The 18,926-nt window shown below is 34.2% G+C and overlaps 1 protein-coding gene across 4 annotated transcripts in view; it reads right to left on the bottom strand.

The window, feature by feature from the left end:
* The window catches only part of Rhp (GTP-Rho-binding protein rhophilin), a 324,144-nt gene that overhangs the window by 63,178 nt on the left and 242,040 nt on the right, over positions 1-18,926 (bottom strand). Inside the window, exon 1 of one of the 4 annotated variants that reach the window (XM_072534292.1) lies at positions 5,321-5,614. The exons of the other annotated variants lie outside the window; for them this stretch is intronic. Within the exon in view, the coding sequence (XP_072390393.1) occupies positions 5,321-5,392 (72 nt within the window). The 5' untranslated portion in view covers positions 5,393-5,614. Of the gene's footprint in view, positions 1-5,320; positions 5,615-18,926 lie in introns of those variants that run through there. 4 annotated transcript variants of the gene reach the window in all.

Genomic DNA, 18,926 nt, shown 5'->3' with positions numbered 1-18,926 from the left:
TCCGACTTAATATTGCCCAGAACTCTTCAATTGGATGAGCCTGAGATAGGTTCAGGGGATTGTCTGCTTTCGGTACAAAGGTAATGTTAGTTTCGTACCAGTCCCTTGTGATCCTCGCGTAACTTGACGTAATGCACTCGCCTTAACGCGCGGCAACATCTCGGAATTCTCTCTAATTGATCCTCTGTGTATTTTGGAGCTTTCCTTCTTTTCTGGTAGATAATCTTGTTACTCGATAGGGTCTTGTATACTGTAGTCTTTCCAACATGAAATCTTCTGCCCAGTTTTCGCTGTGAGACCCCAATTTTGTTCTTAGCTGCTTCAATCAGTCTTGCCTCTCTTATATGGTTCAAAATCCGCGGTCGGCCACTTTTACGCAAGTTAACATATGGTATCCCTTCTTCACATTCTCTGATTGTGCGATAAATTGTCGATTTGCTTATGTTTTGATCTCGATAAATATTAACAATATCTCGTTTCGACATTCGCCCAACCATATTATAAACACCTCGACGAATATCAATTTTATAAGACATTTTGCAGAGCACAAACCAAAATATTCTGCTGTTTATTAAATGTCAATAACTGATGACATTTGAATTCCATAGCCTTCTTTGTTAAATGCATTTTACTTCTCAATCAGACCAGGTGAAATTTTTCCCAAAAATTTAGGACCATACGTTATTAATACATATTAGTTCTGTTCTTCCAGACCTATTGCGACAATAATGACTTTAAATTTTTGGAAAACAATTTATGTATTCCATAATCAATTGTTTTGCCTCTTCTGAAATTTTGTGGTTAGGTATATGGTGACTGATTACAAACATAGCCGTATCATTAATTTTCTTCTTCATTGAAACAACGTAAGCTTGAGTACCTAGGCCACGTGATGCGAAACGAAGAAAAATATAGAATTCTTCAACTCGTTATACAGGGTAAAGTAACTGACAGGAGAGGACCGTGACGCTGTTGTTTCTTGTGGTTGAAAAACCTCCGACAATGGTTTGGGATGACCTCCGCGAAGCTGTTTCGCAGAGCAGTCAATAAAACCATGATAGCCTTGATGATCACCAACATCCGTACCGGATAAGGCACTGAAGAAGAAGAAGATTTAATTTCTGACTATTTTCTCAGAGATGGCAAGTGTAGTTAAAAAAATGTTTTGCACACCCTTGTTTTAGATGCGTTTGTAAGGAGAGTGTAAGTGTAAGAATGCTATCTTCGGTCATTTTGATTGTCATTCCTTGGACGTCTTCTGTTAATAGTTCCCACATCAACTGCTTGTGCAATAAATTGTCTTCTATGGTCTCAGTATGTCTGGCTTTTCCAGAAACGATTAAATATTTGCGTTCTAACATTATCCTGTATACTATTATCTACTTCTTTAGCATTTTTCATTTTATTTTTAAAACCTACATATTCCTCTCCGAATCGTCTCTTCTCCTTTGTTTCGTTAAGTTTCCAAGTTGAAGGCTTCTGCTTTCTCTTTCTAGTTTTCTTTACAACTGTTTCTATTTTATCTCCCTCGTTCACTTTAATACCGTTACCCATGTTCAGTTTTTTGGAAAGCACCTTTCTTTCTGTAGTCATGTTTTTGAACAAAGGTAATGGTTGTATTTTCCTCATAATCACCACTGATACTGCTATGATCTGGTTCATGTGTTATGTCATTCACAGAGTTGTCAGAATATCTACTACAGGAAAGTTCATCAAATATGTTTTCACTCTCAATTTCTTCAACCACGGAAGAAATTTTCATTGGCAACGTCTGAATATCTACTACAAAAAGGTTTAGCAATGTTTTCACTGTTAGTTTCTTTATAAAAGGAGAAATTTTCATTGGCAACATCATTAAACATAACAGGCTTTAACTGACAGTAGGTTTTATGGTTCTCATGAACAGAAACATGATTTTGTTCATTAGATGAATCAGATTCAGGTACATAAGTAGAGAACATCAGGAATGTCTAAAAAATAACAATGCTTCAACAGTAGAAGGAGAAACGTATGATTACAGAACCTAAATTCCATCTACTTCGACTGATAAGAAAAGGAAAAGTGGAAGGAAAGAGATGGATTGGTCGAAAGAAACTTTCACGGCTGCGTGATATTAGGCAATGATGTGGTTTCACAATAGAAGAATTATTTCGCGCAGCAGCCTATAGAGAAAGGTTTCAGGAAATTGTAAACACGATAAAAACTAACGTCTACATACAGACACGGCTCCTTAAGAATAGATAGCGGCGGAATAATTCTGAGCTTTACCGCCTTTATAATGAACCCGATACTAGGTTCATTAAAATAAACAGGCTGATTGGGCTAAGCCATAAAGAGAGAATAAACGAGATGAAGCTGCCTATTTACATATAAAACCAAATAATAGATAGAGTAAGAAGGACAGGCAAGCCCTAAAGTCCACGATTTAAGGACCAGGGGAAGAAAGACGAGTTAAGAGTGTTAAGATTTCGAAATTGGAAAACCAAAGTGAAAAATTAGGGATGGAAGCTGATTCTGGAGCAGCTAAAATCCACTATGTACTGTATAGCTAATCATGAAGATTTTTGGTGAGAACTTAAAAATTACAATAATAAAACCATTATATAAAAAGGAAGACTTATTCAAAATTGGAATGGAAGTGTGCCCTGATTTATTATCAGCATTAAATGCATTACGGCAATGTATTAACTATCCATCATATATTTCTTCTAAGACAAGTTTTGGAAAAAACATGAGTATGGAATTGATAATCAACATTTGTTTGTGGATTTTAGATGTGCCTATGACAACGTTGGCAGAGTCGCATTATAAAAAGCCATGCTAGAATTCAATATTTCAATACACTTAAACGCAACCCTCTCAACAGTAGAGTATAAGGTTAGAGTGCAAAACAGAGTAAAAAGAATTTTGTAAACACAAATAGGACTTTGACATGGACATATCCTATCGTGCCTATGTTAATGTTTGTGGCAAAAAGGTTACCTAATGTCATCCTCTGTTTCTAAACACACACACAAACACGCCCAGATATATTAATTGTCTCTTACATCTCAATATAAGCACGTGGTTGATTCAAGAATTGCTAAAAGCAGGTTTAAATACTCCCTTATACTTAATTGTACTACAAAGTGAAGATAATACAAACATTTTGAAACTACTTATGATATTTCTGCAAAAAATTAAATTAAAGGTGCTATTGAAAAATTGATCGCCTGAATGGATATTTCGTTTGTGTGTTTACCTATATTATGTTGCCCACCGATCTAACCATGGTTTATGTCTTGTGTGTTGTAATAAAGTGGCTCTGATTAACCCATGAGCGTAAAAAAAGTCCTCCCTATACAATCCTGTATGGATGAATACTATTTATATGTAATTATGTGGTTAAAGATTCCAAACCAAAGCCAACAAACAAAAAAAAAACTTTGATTAACAATTAGCAATAGTTGTACAGTTATTATGACACTACTAACAATGATAAAACTAGAAAATATAAATGATTTGCAAATAAGTGTATTTTCCTGCGAAGAATCCTACCAATACATGAAGAAAAGAAAATAATTCCAGATCATCAATTTGGATTTAGAAATAAGCATTCGACAATTGACCAGGTGCGTAGAATAACTGCTATAATTGAAAGATCATTAGAGAAAAGAAAAGTCTGTTCTGCAACCTTCCTAGATGTGGCACAGGCGTTTGATAAAGTCTGGCATAAGGGTTTGATACATAAACTTAAATCATTCATGCCTAAACAATAGTCAAATATATTACAATCCTATCTAGCGAACAGACATTTTAGAGTTAAACAAGAAGATGCATACACTGATCTCAAGGATATTGAAGCAGGTGTTCCACAAGGGAGTGTATTGGGTCCAGTCCTATACCTAATATACACGTGTGATATACCTGAACTAGAAGACGACACCATAGCTACCTTCGCAGATGACACTGCTGTCTTAGCGGTAAGTGACACCGTCCAAGAAGCTACAGAAAAACTACAAAATTCAATAAATGAAATCCATGAATGGACGAAAAAATGGAAAATTAAGCTGAATGAGAATAAATCAGTCCATATAAATTTTACCAATAAGAGAATTAATAATATTCCAATTAGAATAAATGATGTCCAAGTGCCTATTGCAACATCAGCAAAGTACTTGGGGATCACTTTTGATGCGAAACTTCACTGGAAAGCTCACGTGAAGAAGAAAAGAGAAGAACTAGGCATCCGCTACAAGAAAATGTATTGGTTGATGGAAAGACATTCCTCTCTATCCATAAATAATAAACTCCTAATCTATAAACAAATACTGAGACCAGTATGGACCTATGGCTGCCAACTCTGGGGCTGTGCCAAGCCTAGTAACATCAAAGTAATCCAGATATTCCAGAATAAAGTGCTGAGGAACATCGTAGATGCGCCTTGGTACGTTAGGAACAACGACCTTCACCGGGACCTCAAGATGGAAGACGTCAATCAGATAATCAAGAAATTTACAAGGAGCCATGAACAACGACTCCATCATCATGTAAACGTTATGGCTATCCAGCTTCTCGACAATACGAACCTAGAGAGAAGGCTCAAAAGAACAAAGCCTTTTGACTGGTATAATGCGTGAGTGAAAAGCAGATTAAAGTGTTGTACGAGTATGCATGCTAAATTTAATGCTAGTTATTAGAAATAATAGGAAAGATACTAGTGAGTAGACACCTAATTTTAAGATTTCATTAGTAATTTAAGTTAGAAACAAATTGATAATTGGTCTTACTGACCACATTTTAATGTAAGTACACTTTTGTGTCTTCAGTAAAAAAAATAGTGTATTTTAAATTAAGATAAAAGAAAGAAAACGGCCTTCACTAACTATACATAATTTTGATTTCTTTTAACTTAGTTTAAAGCAAATACAAAATTGGTAAAAACTGAATACAAAACAAAAATAAATAGTACAAAAAACAAAAAAAATCCAAAAAAGGCTTTAACTAGCAGTAAAGAGAAAAAAAATTTGGGGAAGCAATATCGTAAATCCTAGCGCGACCTCTAAAACCAAACGTTGTTTAACAAAAACAGCAATTAAAAAAATAAACAGAAACTAGTAATTTAAAGGACAAATGACACGTACATCGACACCTGTTCAAAAGGAAAAAGAAGGTTAAAGGAAGAAATTAACAAACACTTAATGTAAATAGTGTTAATTAGAAAAAAAATGAAGTTAAAGCGAAGGGGGAATCCTACTTTGATACCTGCAAAAACCTTAAAAAAACCGATAGGAATTTTTTTAAACAGATTATTAAAAAAATATGAAAACCAGTAACTTACAGAACAAGTGACAGTTTCCTTTTCCTTGTTTGTAGTACTTCTGAAACTTTGTCTTTGCACCCACTTTAGCATTGTCCGCGCTACATCGTTAATTAGCAAAACCTCCTCGCGAGACCACTACAAAAAACTGCACCAAGTAATAGTAACTTCCATCTTTGAAAGTTAATTCCTTACTAAAGACCGTCTTTCCGGCCTGACAGATCATCAATAAGTGTAACTATGCATGCAAAGTACAGTTTCTTGCGATATGTCTGAGAGCGCAATTTGTAGTTAGTACGGAAGATTCTTGTAGAAACTAGCTAGAGAATCTGTAAGTGTGCTAACGTTACCGCACGAACAACAGAACTAAATATTACTTATTATAATATTATATATTATAGTCGTTTGTTTAAAATAATGAAAAACTAGTAAAATTTTTACTAATGATGTAAATAATTACAAATTTTTTCCAAAATAACAGGTTATTATAACCTTGATAATGAACTTGTGTACAAATGTGGTGAAAGTAACAGTATTTTCGGTAGTAAAGAGTGTACATTTATTTAAATGAACACTAGGGAAGCAATAATGCAATATGTTAGCCCATAGGGTTGGTATTTTGTATATAAATCAAAAGAGCAGGGTGCAATTTCTTGTTACGGGAAAAACATATATTAAAAGTATTATCTTCTGTATTTAATGAGAAATAAGTTTCGATTTTTACTTCAGAAATCGTTTTTAAAGCACCTGCAGTTAATTGTCTATTTGATATATTGACTGCTGTTAATACTCCATTATTTACATTATTTCTATTAAGATTTTCTAAAACTCCGCCTGCAGTTTTGTTGTGTGGATCGAGTAGCTCGACAGAACTGTTGCTGGTCCCAAGCCCGCATAAAGGAGGAGGGGGTCTACAGCCAGGTTAGCACCTACTGATAGACTTTAAAACCATACAGCTCATAGAAACAGGATTATGCCTCAAAACAGGAATGATTTCATTACGACGACTAACGCGAGAAAGAGGACAACGAATTTATGGCAAACGAGAAATATAGACATATGTGCACTGCAAGAGACGGAGAAAAAAGGAGAGGGGCAAATTATGCTAGATGACTATCTGACGATTTACAGTGGTGCTGCGAAAGAAACCAGAGCCAAAGAAGGAGTCGCCCTGTTAGTACACAAAATTTTTTGACATCAAGTACAAGAATGAAAGAATATTAAGTGTAAAAATTAAACTGGATGTCAAACCTCTGAATGGGATAGCAATCTATGCAACAGAGCACAACAGAGTTACCACCACAAGCAAAAACTTCTACGAACACCTTCAGACTGTAATAAACGAGTCCCCAACAAATGATGAAAATATAATCATTATGGGTAATTTTAACGCCCATGATATAGTTTCAGGAATAAAACAGCGATATAACGAAAATATCAGAAATGAAAACGGAGACCTTCTGACGGACCTCTGCAGCATAAACCAGGTACGTATTAATAATACATTTTTCTCTCACAAAGAATAATACAAATACACTTTTAAAAACAGTAGAGGACAAACATATATGATAGACTATATTCTGTCGAATAGAGAGTTACAGCCCTCTCAAATCTTGGATGTAAGAGCACTAATATCAGCAGAAATAGGAAGCGATCATAAATAGATACTGTGCAAAATCCGAATGAAAACACATATATGTGATAACAAAACACCAGAATATACCACACAGATAAAAGTCGAAAGCTTACAGGATGACTCCACAAGATACCTATTCCAAAAAAAAAAATAATCGAAAAAAGCAGACATAGATATATCACAGAATGTGATAAAGTCGAATAAAGCTGAACAAAAATCAAGGCATCGGCCAAGGAAGTTCTTGATGAAAGAAATGTAAAAAAAATAAATCGTTCCCAAAGCGAAGAACTCCATGTTCTTGTACGGAACGTTTTTCAAAAGAAATGGAACATAATTTTTACGGTCTGCAAAAATGGCGCTTCATAAGAGGTCAAAGAACATAGGTAAAGGAATTAATAGAACCAAAATACATAGAAAAGGATACGTGGATTAACTACTTCAAAAAGCTCTCTACAGAGGAAGAATAAACGATGCTAGAATCGGAAACTTACTGAAATATTGTGGAGCAGCAATGACAGAACAGTTAACAACATTAATTAATAAAATTATAAAACACAATAAAATACCGGAAGAATCGAGAACGAGCGAACGAATTCTACTATTCAAAAAAGGAGATAAAAAACATCCAGAAAACTACAGAGGTATAAGCTTGTTAAATACTACGCTTAAACTTACAACTAAAATTTTACAAGTGCTAATAAATCAGAGGATAAGTTTAGCAGATAAACAACAGGGTTTTCGTAGTGGAAGATGCAGTATTCGTTATAAAGCAAATTACTGAGAAATCACTAGAGTATAATCTATTCTATATAACTTATCCCCTGATTTATTAGCACTTGTAAAATTTTAATTGTAAGTTTTAGCGTAGTATTTAACAAGTTTCTACCTCTGTAGTTTTCTGGATGTTTTTTATTATTTCCTTTTCTGAATAGTAGAATTAGTTCGCTTGTTCTCCATTTTTTTGTGCAGCTCGTTCTCTATTCCAGCATTTCTGTGTCTGATTGACCTAAAAAAAGCGTTTGACAGAGTAAGACTCCATGATGTAATCCATCTTCGGCATAATAGATAAGTTCCCCTAAATATTATAAAAACTATCGATAACATCTACCAAAACAACAAAATGGAAGTCAGAATAGATGAACAACTCACAGAACCTATAGAAATACGCAGTGGAATAAGACAAGAGGATTCTTTCAGCCCCATGTTCTTCAATTTGATCCTGGATGAAATCATCAAAAGCGTTAACAAAGGAAGAGGATACAGAATGGGAAATAAAGAAATCAAAATACTCTGTTACGCAGACGACGCAATATTGTTAGCCCAAGATGAAGATAGTTTGCAAAGACTGGTTCACAGATTTAACATAAGAGCAAAAGAATTTAATATGACAATCTCATCTCAGAAAACTTAAACAATAGTAGTCAGCAAAGAACCAACCAGATATAAAGTAGAAATTGATGACATCAGTATTGAACAAGTAATGGAAATAAAAGACATGGGAAAATACACTGTCTAGCTATGGAGACGTGGACAAAGAAGTGAGAGATCAAGTACAAAACGCAAATAGACTGGCAGGATGCCTTAATAACACTATATGGCTAAACAGACATATTAACACTGAGATGAAATCAAGAATTTATATAGCCAGTGTAAGATCAATATGACATATACCTCAGAAACAAGACCCGACATAGCCACACCGCAAAGTCTACTGGAAACGACAGAGGTGAGAATACTGAGAAAAATTACAGAAAATATGCTGAAAGATCCAAAGAGTAGTATCCATTTATGTGTTGTTGTGTCCATTTATACAGTGTATAAATTAATGGACACAAAATAGAAAAAAGAATGGAATAACCACATAAGCAGAATGGAGGAGACTCCATTGTGTCGTCAAAATAGCAAGAGATAGGTCACCAATCGGCAGAAGAAGTATCGGACGACCGTGCAAAAGATGGAGTGACAACCTTCCATAGAGGTATTAATCCGCCAATGAATAAGCAGCATTGCTTATAAAGAGAAAGTAGAAGAAAAATAAGAAGAAAAAGAAGAAGATTTTCTAAAATATGTCTGTTGCTTTGTTGTAAAGGACTTTTCAATTTTTTAAGTGTATATTTCTTAGTTTCTTATATATATTTTTTTCTTATATATCTTTTATATAAGATATACACTGATGTATACACTATATCTCAGTCCCTGTAACCCCAGTTACTCAGTCCCTCTATAGTAAATTTAGTAATTAGTTTTGTGTTAATTTGGTCAAATTTTGACTTAGACTGGAGGTAACTTAAAGAAATATACAACTAAGCATACGTACTCATAGCCAATATTATTTTAGCTTAAAAGTAAAAAAATATTTATCCAAAATATAAAACAGCATAAACTAAAATACTAAAGACACGCGCGCACCGAACCGTCCGGCAACGGAACGCACCACGACAATTTAATGTCTTTGTGTATCAAGTGAACCAGCTTGCACTTTACACAAAAATATTTTCACTCACTTTTCGTGAGTGCTACTAAACGAACTAGAAAATACAATGTGTGGGATTTAGAGTGTACTCAATAGATAAGAGTTCTAGATATTTTTCGTAACCCACTCTAAAGTATTGACAAACATTGTCTAGATGATCGATTAAATTAGGAAATAAAGTAGCAAATTCATTTTCCGATTTTCACTATTTACAAATTTCTTGCACCCATTCCTTCTTTCTTTTTGGAAGTTTATTTTGTTGTTTCTCTTTCTTGCACAACAAAATAACAATATTAATTTTTGAATCCATCCTTCATAAAATATGTTAATCCGCTGATTGTGGTGAAGTGATTATGCTGGTAAATGCGCGTTAAGACATTTAAATTCGGGGTGAAGAGGTGCGTTTGTTAGCCGGCCGGGGTAGTGCGCGCATACCTTAAAACAAAGGCTATAGGCTAGCTCTCCACTTGCAATTTGTAGTCGCGCGATCATTTAGACGCAAAGATTGAACACATTGTTTTCGTTCACTTGCGACTAAATAATCACAGCGATTTAAAAAACGCAACCTCTCTTATTTTTACCGCGACGCGATAGTCGCCTACTACAATTAATCATACGGACAAGCAATATGCATCCACTTACGATTGTTTTGTCGCGATTCTGAAGCCAGCTAAGCCTGGTGAGTCTTCAATAATATTTAATTTTTAATTTTTTGTAAATGTAGGACAACGAGGAATATGCTGGAAATGTTGGGAGAATTTTGAGTACTATTGATTATGATTTTAAGTACTATTGATTTTGAGCACTATTGTTCAAATATCAAGTAAAACTGCCCTTTAAAAAATCTTTGAACTGTTAACGGATGAATCCAATAACGATGCTTTCATCGTTTAGTTCTCGCCCGAAGCAAAAGAGCTATCACACGAGAAGTTTCGATGTCATCCATTGGAAAACTGATGTAATTCAGCGATTTATATATCGCAGTGGAGGCACTCTCTAGATTTTCTACCACAGCGATTTTTTTGTTGCCGCGACTAAAAATCGCAAGTGGAGGGCTAGCCTAAATGTTTATTTTTAAAATTTTATAGTCATTTATACCTTAGTACTTACAAACAGTAAGTTTTTAACCGAAATTAATTAAAATACACTACTATTATTTATGATATTTACTTTCTTTTTTCAATTAAATGAAAAATTAAATATTCCCAAACTCAGTGAATCGACTACATCAAAATATTCTATAAGAATAGGTTTAGTCTTTTTATACCGAATATAAAAATGTGAAGCAACTCTTCAGGCTACACATAAATAATACCACCTATGCTGCAGAAGCAGTAGCTATTTACAAAACTGTATTATCTATCAGAGATTATATATATTACTTACTATTATTTATGTGGCGAAGGAACGTTTTTGACAAGGCAGAATGAAAAAACGTTGTTAAACAGACCAAGGCCGACAAAGGGTTGTAGCGCCATTAGAAGAAAGAAGAAGAAGAAGGCTATTATTTATGTCTGATAATGTTTTATTACTATTGGTTCAGAGCTTTATTAAATATTCTATTAAAGATTCTACAATATTTATATCAGATTGTCGCCAGTGTTAAAGATAATATAAAAATCAGTACTACAGTAGACTCCCTCTATAACGAGAACTGAAATGACAGACTAATTACCTCGTTATAAGCCGATCTCGTTATATCAGACAATAATAATACTATGCATACATATGAATCTGTAGTTTTCTAAACAATTAACTTCCTATAGTGAAGCCATTCGAAGCAATATAAGATGCTAATAAATATTGTTTGAATGACGTTTTTGAAAAAAAGTTATTTACTTTTATTGTCAATGAAATAATATATATTAAAACATAAAAGAGTTGTTTACTTTTATTATCAATGATATACGTTAAAACAAAAAATCTGTATTTATATTTTTTTCGAACTACGTAATGTATAAAGCGTATTTTCAAGGATAACATAAACTATTGCTTCTGCAATTTTAAGAACTCAGTCATTTTTAACTGCTTTAAATGGTCCAGTATCATTCTATCATATTTTCTAAAGATGTGAAACAGTTATATTTATTCATTGTAAAGAAGTTTATTGCGGGCTGCAGTTAAGTTTATTGAGGGGCTGTTTGAAAAGGTATTTATTTATAGCCACGACCCGACCAAACACGTATAAAACACGTTTTTGGATCTTATATTCTCTCGTTATAACCAAATTTGCCTCGCTATAGACGGTTATAGTTCAATAGAAATTTCACGGGACATCTAATGTATCTCGTTATAAGCGAAACATCGTAATAACCGTGTTCGTTGTACTGTACTAGTTTAATTCGGATCACTTTCTCATAGCCAGCAGTCTTAGAGCGAGTATATAAAAGACGCGGTAAGAAACAACTTAACCAAAAATTATTAAATAAACCATTAATAAATTAAAGTGTGTCGACGTGGTAAGAAAATTTCAAATATGCTTGCGTAGTAAACTAACCGAAACTGCCAAAAGTAAGGCAAGCGCCACTGAGCTTAATACTAACTGGGAGTTTATAAAACAAATATACAGCAGAGGAAGTGTCGAGTGAGGTACCAAGGGACAGCGAAACAATTAGTTTGATGAATGATTCAAATGGGCAACCAAATAGAAGAACATCGTATCTCAGAATGATCAACAGAAAAACTAAAAGCAATATCGAAGAATATTGATTACAAAGGTAAGAGAAAAAACTAAAACATAAACAAAAGTAGAGGCAATTTCAATAAAAAGTTTTAAAGATTTGAAAAGCTTTAACAGAGAACACGAATACAGAAAATGTTACAAATGATTTAACAATAAAAGAAAAGCTTGCAGCTACAAGCATACCAGATTAAGGCTCAGAATGGAAACTTTTTGGACGAAAAAGTAGAATGTGGCAGAAACACTTTATTAAGTTACTTAGTGGAGACAATGGAGATGAGGGTGAAGTACGAAGAGACACTACTACCAATTATTGAAACAGTAAATAAAGCAATTTACGTCTCTAGCTAAAAACCAACCACTTAAATCAGAGAACCTACCAGAAAAAATATTAAAAGTCGTTTAAAAGTTTGTAACCCTCTTTCATAAGCTACTGAAGCAGGTATGTTAAGAACACACTCTACTTAAATAATGGAATACAGATATTATATGTACACAATGTGCTTAAGTGTACAAACTTGAAAGATTTCCCTTCTTAATACAATAGACATTAGGTTTTCTACCTAATATTGCACGAATGACTGGCAGATTACGCTGGCAAGATCATCGATACATACCAAAGAGGCCTTTTAAAAAACATATCTACCATTGGTCACTTATTCATCTGACAAATGGAAAAAAACAACGTAATTTGACATATTCTGCCACTCCTTCGTGGAATTTAAGGCAGCTTACGATACCAATGAAGGCCAAAATATTGGTAGAATTAATTTAAATGACATTGATGAAGGTCGAATGTGAAGTGCGAGCACAATCTGTACAAAGCAACCATTTAAAACTAGCAGAGGACTACTGTGCCAGGGATATTTGGCGCATTTATTATGCCACAATTAAGTATACGTAATTAATACATGCAAAGAAGGAGGAGATTTGGACTAAACATTTTTCTAGCGTCGGAAAAGTAAATATATACAAATATGGTCCAGAAAGCTTGTTACACTCAATGTACCACATAAATAATATAATAGGCGAGTTTTCTACAGCTGGCATTCTAATTTCCAGCGTTTTCTGGCAAGCGATCTTCACTTTTTAAATCTCTGGCGGTCATTGCTTCTTTGACATCTCTCCAGGACAGTCTTGGTCTACCTAGTTTTTTTCTAGTGGACGGAGTACATTTTTCTATCTTTTTGGCCATCTATTTTCAGGCATTCTCTGCAGGTGTCCATACTAGTTTAGTCTTTTGGCTTTTGTATCTATTATGTCTAGATCATTTTCCATTTCTCTCCGAATATCTTTGTTCCTCATCCTACCAAGTCTAGTGATCCCGCATCATCGACTCCAATAGTTTGTTTCAATGGCCGTACAATCTAATAGTTTCCTTTATTGTTTTATAAATTATTTTTCATTTTGTTTTGTTATTTTATAATTCCACAATAGTTGGTGTAACTGTGTGGTAGCGGATCTTGCTTTGCCAATCTTGAAATGCACTTCCACCTGGAAATAATGCATTTCTTCGTTACAATCTGCTTTTAATGTTATTTTGATTCGCAAGTATCCGAAGGTTTCAGGTGATTTTCAGTTCCATTTTTAGTTCCCATTTCAATTTGTAGCCTTTCTTGTTTCTAACTTAATTAATCAAAGTACTTGATTTTTTGTATATTAATTGTAAGCTCCACTTGGTGTATTTCTCTTCCACAGTTTTCTAAGTATACAGGCTATATTACTTTCGTCTTCAGCTAGAATGTCTTGATCTTTAGCAAAGTGTATCGTCAATAATATCTCTTTTTTTCAATTGAGACGCCCATTGAAATGGTCATGGTTACAGAATGGGGAACAAAGAAATTCAAATATTATGTTATGCAGACGACGATGCATTAATTGCCGAGACAGAAGACGAGTTTCAAAGATTACCACACATCTTCAATACAACAGCCAATAAATACAATATGATAATATCAGCAGAAAAAACCAAATGTATGACAATATCTAAATACCCACTACGATATAAAATCGAAATTGATGGAAAAATAATAAAGCAGAAAGCAAGGTTTAAATATCTGGGAATAGATATAACTAGTTACGGAGATGTTGAAGAAGAAGTACGACAACAAAGCTTAAAACCAAGTAAAGCGACGGGATCTCTTAATGACACAATCTGGCAGAACAAACACCTTAGACAAGACACAAAAACGAATAAACAAACGAACGTACGAATAGCACGAGATAAGTCACCAAATGGACGAAGAAGAAATGGGCAGACCAAGAAAAAGATGGTGCGATAATTTAAACAATTTAGGAGGCTAATAGCAGATAGAGCGAGTAAAACAGTATTGCTACCTGGGAACTATTATAAACGAACAGTGGAGCAATGTACAGGAAATAAAGTGCCGCATAGGAAAGGCAAGAACGGTCTTTAACAAAATGAGCGCCATCTTCAAAAGTCACAACATATCCCTGGATACAAAAATGAGACATTTGAGATGCTATGTTTTCTCTGTGTTGTTGTACGGGGCGGAGGCATGGACGCTTACAGACACCACTATTAAAAAACTTGAAGCATTTGAGATGTGGCTTTATAGAAGAATGCTGAGAATATCATGGACAGCAAGGATCACGAACAAGGAAGTTCTAGAAAAAATGAAGAAGGAACCAGAGATTGTGTTTACGATCAAACGCATAAAATTGCAATATCTGGGACACGTTATGAGAAATCAGCACCGTTACTCCCTGCTGCAGTCTATATTGCAAGGTAAAGTCAAAGGTAAGCGAGGACCCGGTAGAAGGAGAATATCATGGCTGCGGAATTTAAGAACATGGTTTAAGAAAACCTCAACGGAGCTGTTTCGAGCCGCAGCGAGCAAGGTCATGATTGCCAATATGATTTCCAACATCCGAAACGGATAGGAACCAGAAGAAGAAGAAGGAGGCTAATATTAAAGAAGGAACAGGCTTTAAAGCCTACATACAAGAAGGAAGAAGAAGAAGAAGGGATGCCTATATTGCAGCAATTTCTTCTACAGACCAAGAGAGCCCCATTCAGATATATTTTGAACAGTGTAGGTGCTATACAGCAGCTTTGCTTTATACAAAAATATGCCTGCAAAATATGGTGTCAATACAGGATCTGTCTGCACGAAAGCTATTTTGTTCTACATCTATTCAATGTACCAATGCTGAATTAAGCTTATAATATATGTAGAAAAATGTTAATAGTATTTTCGAGGTTAGTTATATATATATATATATATATATATATATATATATATATATATATATATATATATATATATATATATATATATATATATATATATTAATATTTTTTTGCCCACCAATCTCTCCATACCTTCACTCGGTATAGCTATGTGTCCAAAATACCTCAATATTATGTTGGTTGATTATTGTGGGAAGCATTCTACGATAAGGCATTCTACGATATACCTACATTTCAAAGGAAAGTATTCATTGCAAGCCACACGTTTGGATGGTCCAAGTTTCTGCAGTTCCATTCAATTGTATACTATCTTTTTTTGGGGGCTTAAAGTAGCACGACTAAAGTCTGCAGCGAGTCAGTGCCTCACGCGAAATGTGACATCAAATAAGCAGAATTAACCCTAGTTTGTTTTTGCCGTTATTCCATCACAGACTGCCCTTTTATCTTCACCTACTCAACTCGGAGGAAAATCTACGCACGTTACATAGTGCACTTTCTTTTAAGTGCAAATATTATTACCCTCTTACTAAAACTACAGTTTGTTTCATTATAAGAGAAAATAACTTTTGCTCATGATACTGATATATACTGATATATACATATCGAATCGTTTTCTCCAAATTTTTCCAAGCTGCAAGCGAAGAAAATATGAATTTGTCTGGTGGAGAAGACTATTTGTTGAGATTCATCAGCTTCCATGGTTCTCACTTAATATGTAAAAAAAATTCTGTCATGTTGAAATATGAGTAACTCGTAAACAAACTGGAAATTCGAAGTAATTCGCCGAAAAAATGTTTAAGACTATTAAAAACCTCGTTGAAATCATACAAGTGTTAATTAATTGTGATCAAGTTAAGTAAGAACTATGGAAGCTGGGGAATCTCAACAAATAGTCTTGAACAAGGGTGTGTCCCTTGTAAATATAAGAAAAAATAGTCTAAAGAAGACGTTCAGAAGAAAGACTCATGGGTTAAACACATACAACTGATTTTGTAGTATTAGCTAATACGATAATTACTGTCAATAGGATAGTAAACATGTCCTAAATTGTCATAGCATAAAAATTATTGACATCGAAAGCTTATAGACTTTTTCCTCAATTATAAACACTTTTGAATATAGGCATCGCCAATTATTGAAGACAAGGCATAAAAAAGATGGACGGATAAGTATCCGTACTAAAGTCTCGCAATTAAACAGATGCATTGTGAAACGAATATTACACTTAAGACTTATATCAATGAAAAACGGTTATAATTTACCTGACTAACAGTATATTTTATTTGAATTCGTTCCAATAACAGTCGGAGGTACAGCACACGCGTTGCTCGCAGTGCTGCACTTTTTGCTTTTGGTATTTATTGCGATATTATCAGAAGTAGATTTGTGTCAGCGCTTTTTTACTTTTTGTTTGTTGTTAAACTGTAAACTACTTCATGTGCTAGAGAAAATTTGTACGGTAATAATCAGTTTACCTGAGGATGTTTTTTGTCCTTTGAACTAGATAAAGTATAATTATTTTTAAATGGCTGGAACATGATCTGAAGAGTGAAAGTTATAAGGGGTTGTGGTATAACCACAATCTTTGTAAAATAACAGAAATAAAATTTCATTAAACAAAATGAAAGTAGAGGATCTAATATAGACAAATTTCTGAATTATCAACACACTTTTTGGCTCTATCAGAGTTCTATCTATCTCTATAGTTTCCCAACCATTCGTGGATCTTCGCTGGCTGTACTATTTGCTTCAAGCAAGCAAGCAATTTAATTAAACCCAGTTTGAAAAACTCTGAGACGTGTTCACCCCTTAGAAAGCAAGCAACCAATTTAATTAAACCCAGCCTGTGAGACATGTTCACCTCTTAGAATTACGTTCGGGTGTAACAATTTATTGGAGCGACGTGTATTAACTCGGGTAAGACAGGAGTCACTCCACCCTGCTCCAACGCTCCCACAACTATCAGCCAAATGCTCTTCATGAGGGAGTCTTGACTAATAGAACTCCAACATGGTTCCTTAACCGATTTAAATTCAGGACTTGCTTGGGCCTCAAGCCTTCGCTCCGGTCTACGTCTGGTTGGGAGACTTGATACTAAGTGTTTGGGTACTACCTACGTGCCCGGGTTTTTTTTTTGTTTATTTTTTTTTGTTGGCTTTCGCCGGTTTTTGTTTGTTTTTTTTTGTAGGATGTCTATAGAATTTGTTGTTTTTATTGGTCCTTCCTCTTGGCGCCCACACAGTGCGCCGATTGTCGACTATTTAGAGCTACGAACTATCCTCTGTTGATTTATTTATTTATTTATTTTTCTCTCTGGTGATTACTCTGCTTCCACCTACTTCTGTCAATTATATATCTTTTCTTCAATGTTGTATCTCCCTTTTTAAGATGCTATTCTTCCATCTGAGTCTAACACTACCTAAAGGTCTCTTACCGAGTTCATTCTGAATGTATCTTAATAATCTGGGGCTTATTTTCTTTTTTAAAACATTTACTATTAATTTATGGAAAAAAAATTTATTTAAAAATTCCTTTATTAAAGGTATAATATTAAAAACCCTATCGGGATTCATCATAGAACGTTTTCGGAATTAATATTTCATCATCAGTGATATTGTTCATCTGCTTAACTTATCCTCTGATTTATTATTACCTGTAAAATTTTAGTTGTAGATTTTAGGGTAGTATTTAACAAATTTATACCTCTGTAGTTTTCAGGAAGAATATATAACAAATAATAGAAACTTTTGGACGACAATACGACACATAAGGCAGGGAAAACGAAAGGAAATATACGCAGTAAGAGATACTTCAAACCAAATACAAATAAGCCCAGAACAAATAGCTAGGGTATGGAAAGAATATTATGAGAAAAAATTTAATACCGAAGTGATAAAGGAAGACAATATAATCAATGAAGGCGAAGAAAACACAGAGCCAGAGCAAATAAGTAGAGAAGAAGTAATAGAAGGATTATCAAATATAAAAATAGGCAAGGCAGGTGGAGATGATGAAATTGAACCGGAAATGGAAAAAAAACATGGGAGAAGAAGGAATAAACTGGCTATGGAAAATATATAAAGAGGCGTGGGAAAAACAAACAATCCCTAAAGACTGGCAGAACAATATCATCGTGCCAATATACAAAAAAGGAGAACATGTAAACTGCGACAACTATAGGGCAATATGTCTGTCATCGGTGTGCTTTAAAATATATACGAAAATAATAGAGAAGAGACTGAGACAAGAAGTAGAAATGGTATTGGGAGAAGAACAAATGGCATTTAGATCGGGAAGACAGATAAATGACAACATATATATCATTAGAAACCTAATAGAAAGAAGCATAGATACGGGGAAAAAACTAATATTAGCATTCATAGACCTAAGAGCAGCATTTGACAAGATAGAAAGACATATTATAGGGAAATGCTTGAGGAAAATTAACGTACCTAATGCATTGATAAAAATTATAGAAAGTACTTACAAAGAGGTAAAAGGAAGGGTACAAATAACAGGAGAAAGATCGGAAGCATTTAATTGGAAGAGAGGTATTAAACAAGGAGATAGTCTCAGCCCTTTGCTGTTCATAATAGTAATGAACGAATTGATAAGAAAAACTAG

The sequence above is a fragment of the Diabrotica undecimpunctata genome, chromosome 6 (genome assembly GCF_040954645.1).
Source record: "Diabrotica undecimpunctata isolate CICGRU chromosome 6, icDiaUnde3, whole genome shotgun sequence".
NCBI lineage: Eukaryota > Metazoa > Arthropoda > Insecta > Coleoptera > Chrysomelidae > Diabrotica > Diabrotica undecimpunctata.
The sequence above is the reverse complement of the archived record's forward strand: the minus strand, read 5'-3'. Positions and strand labels throughout refer to the sequence as shown.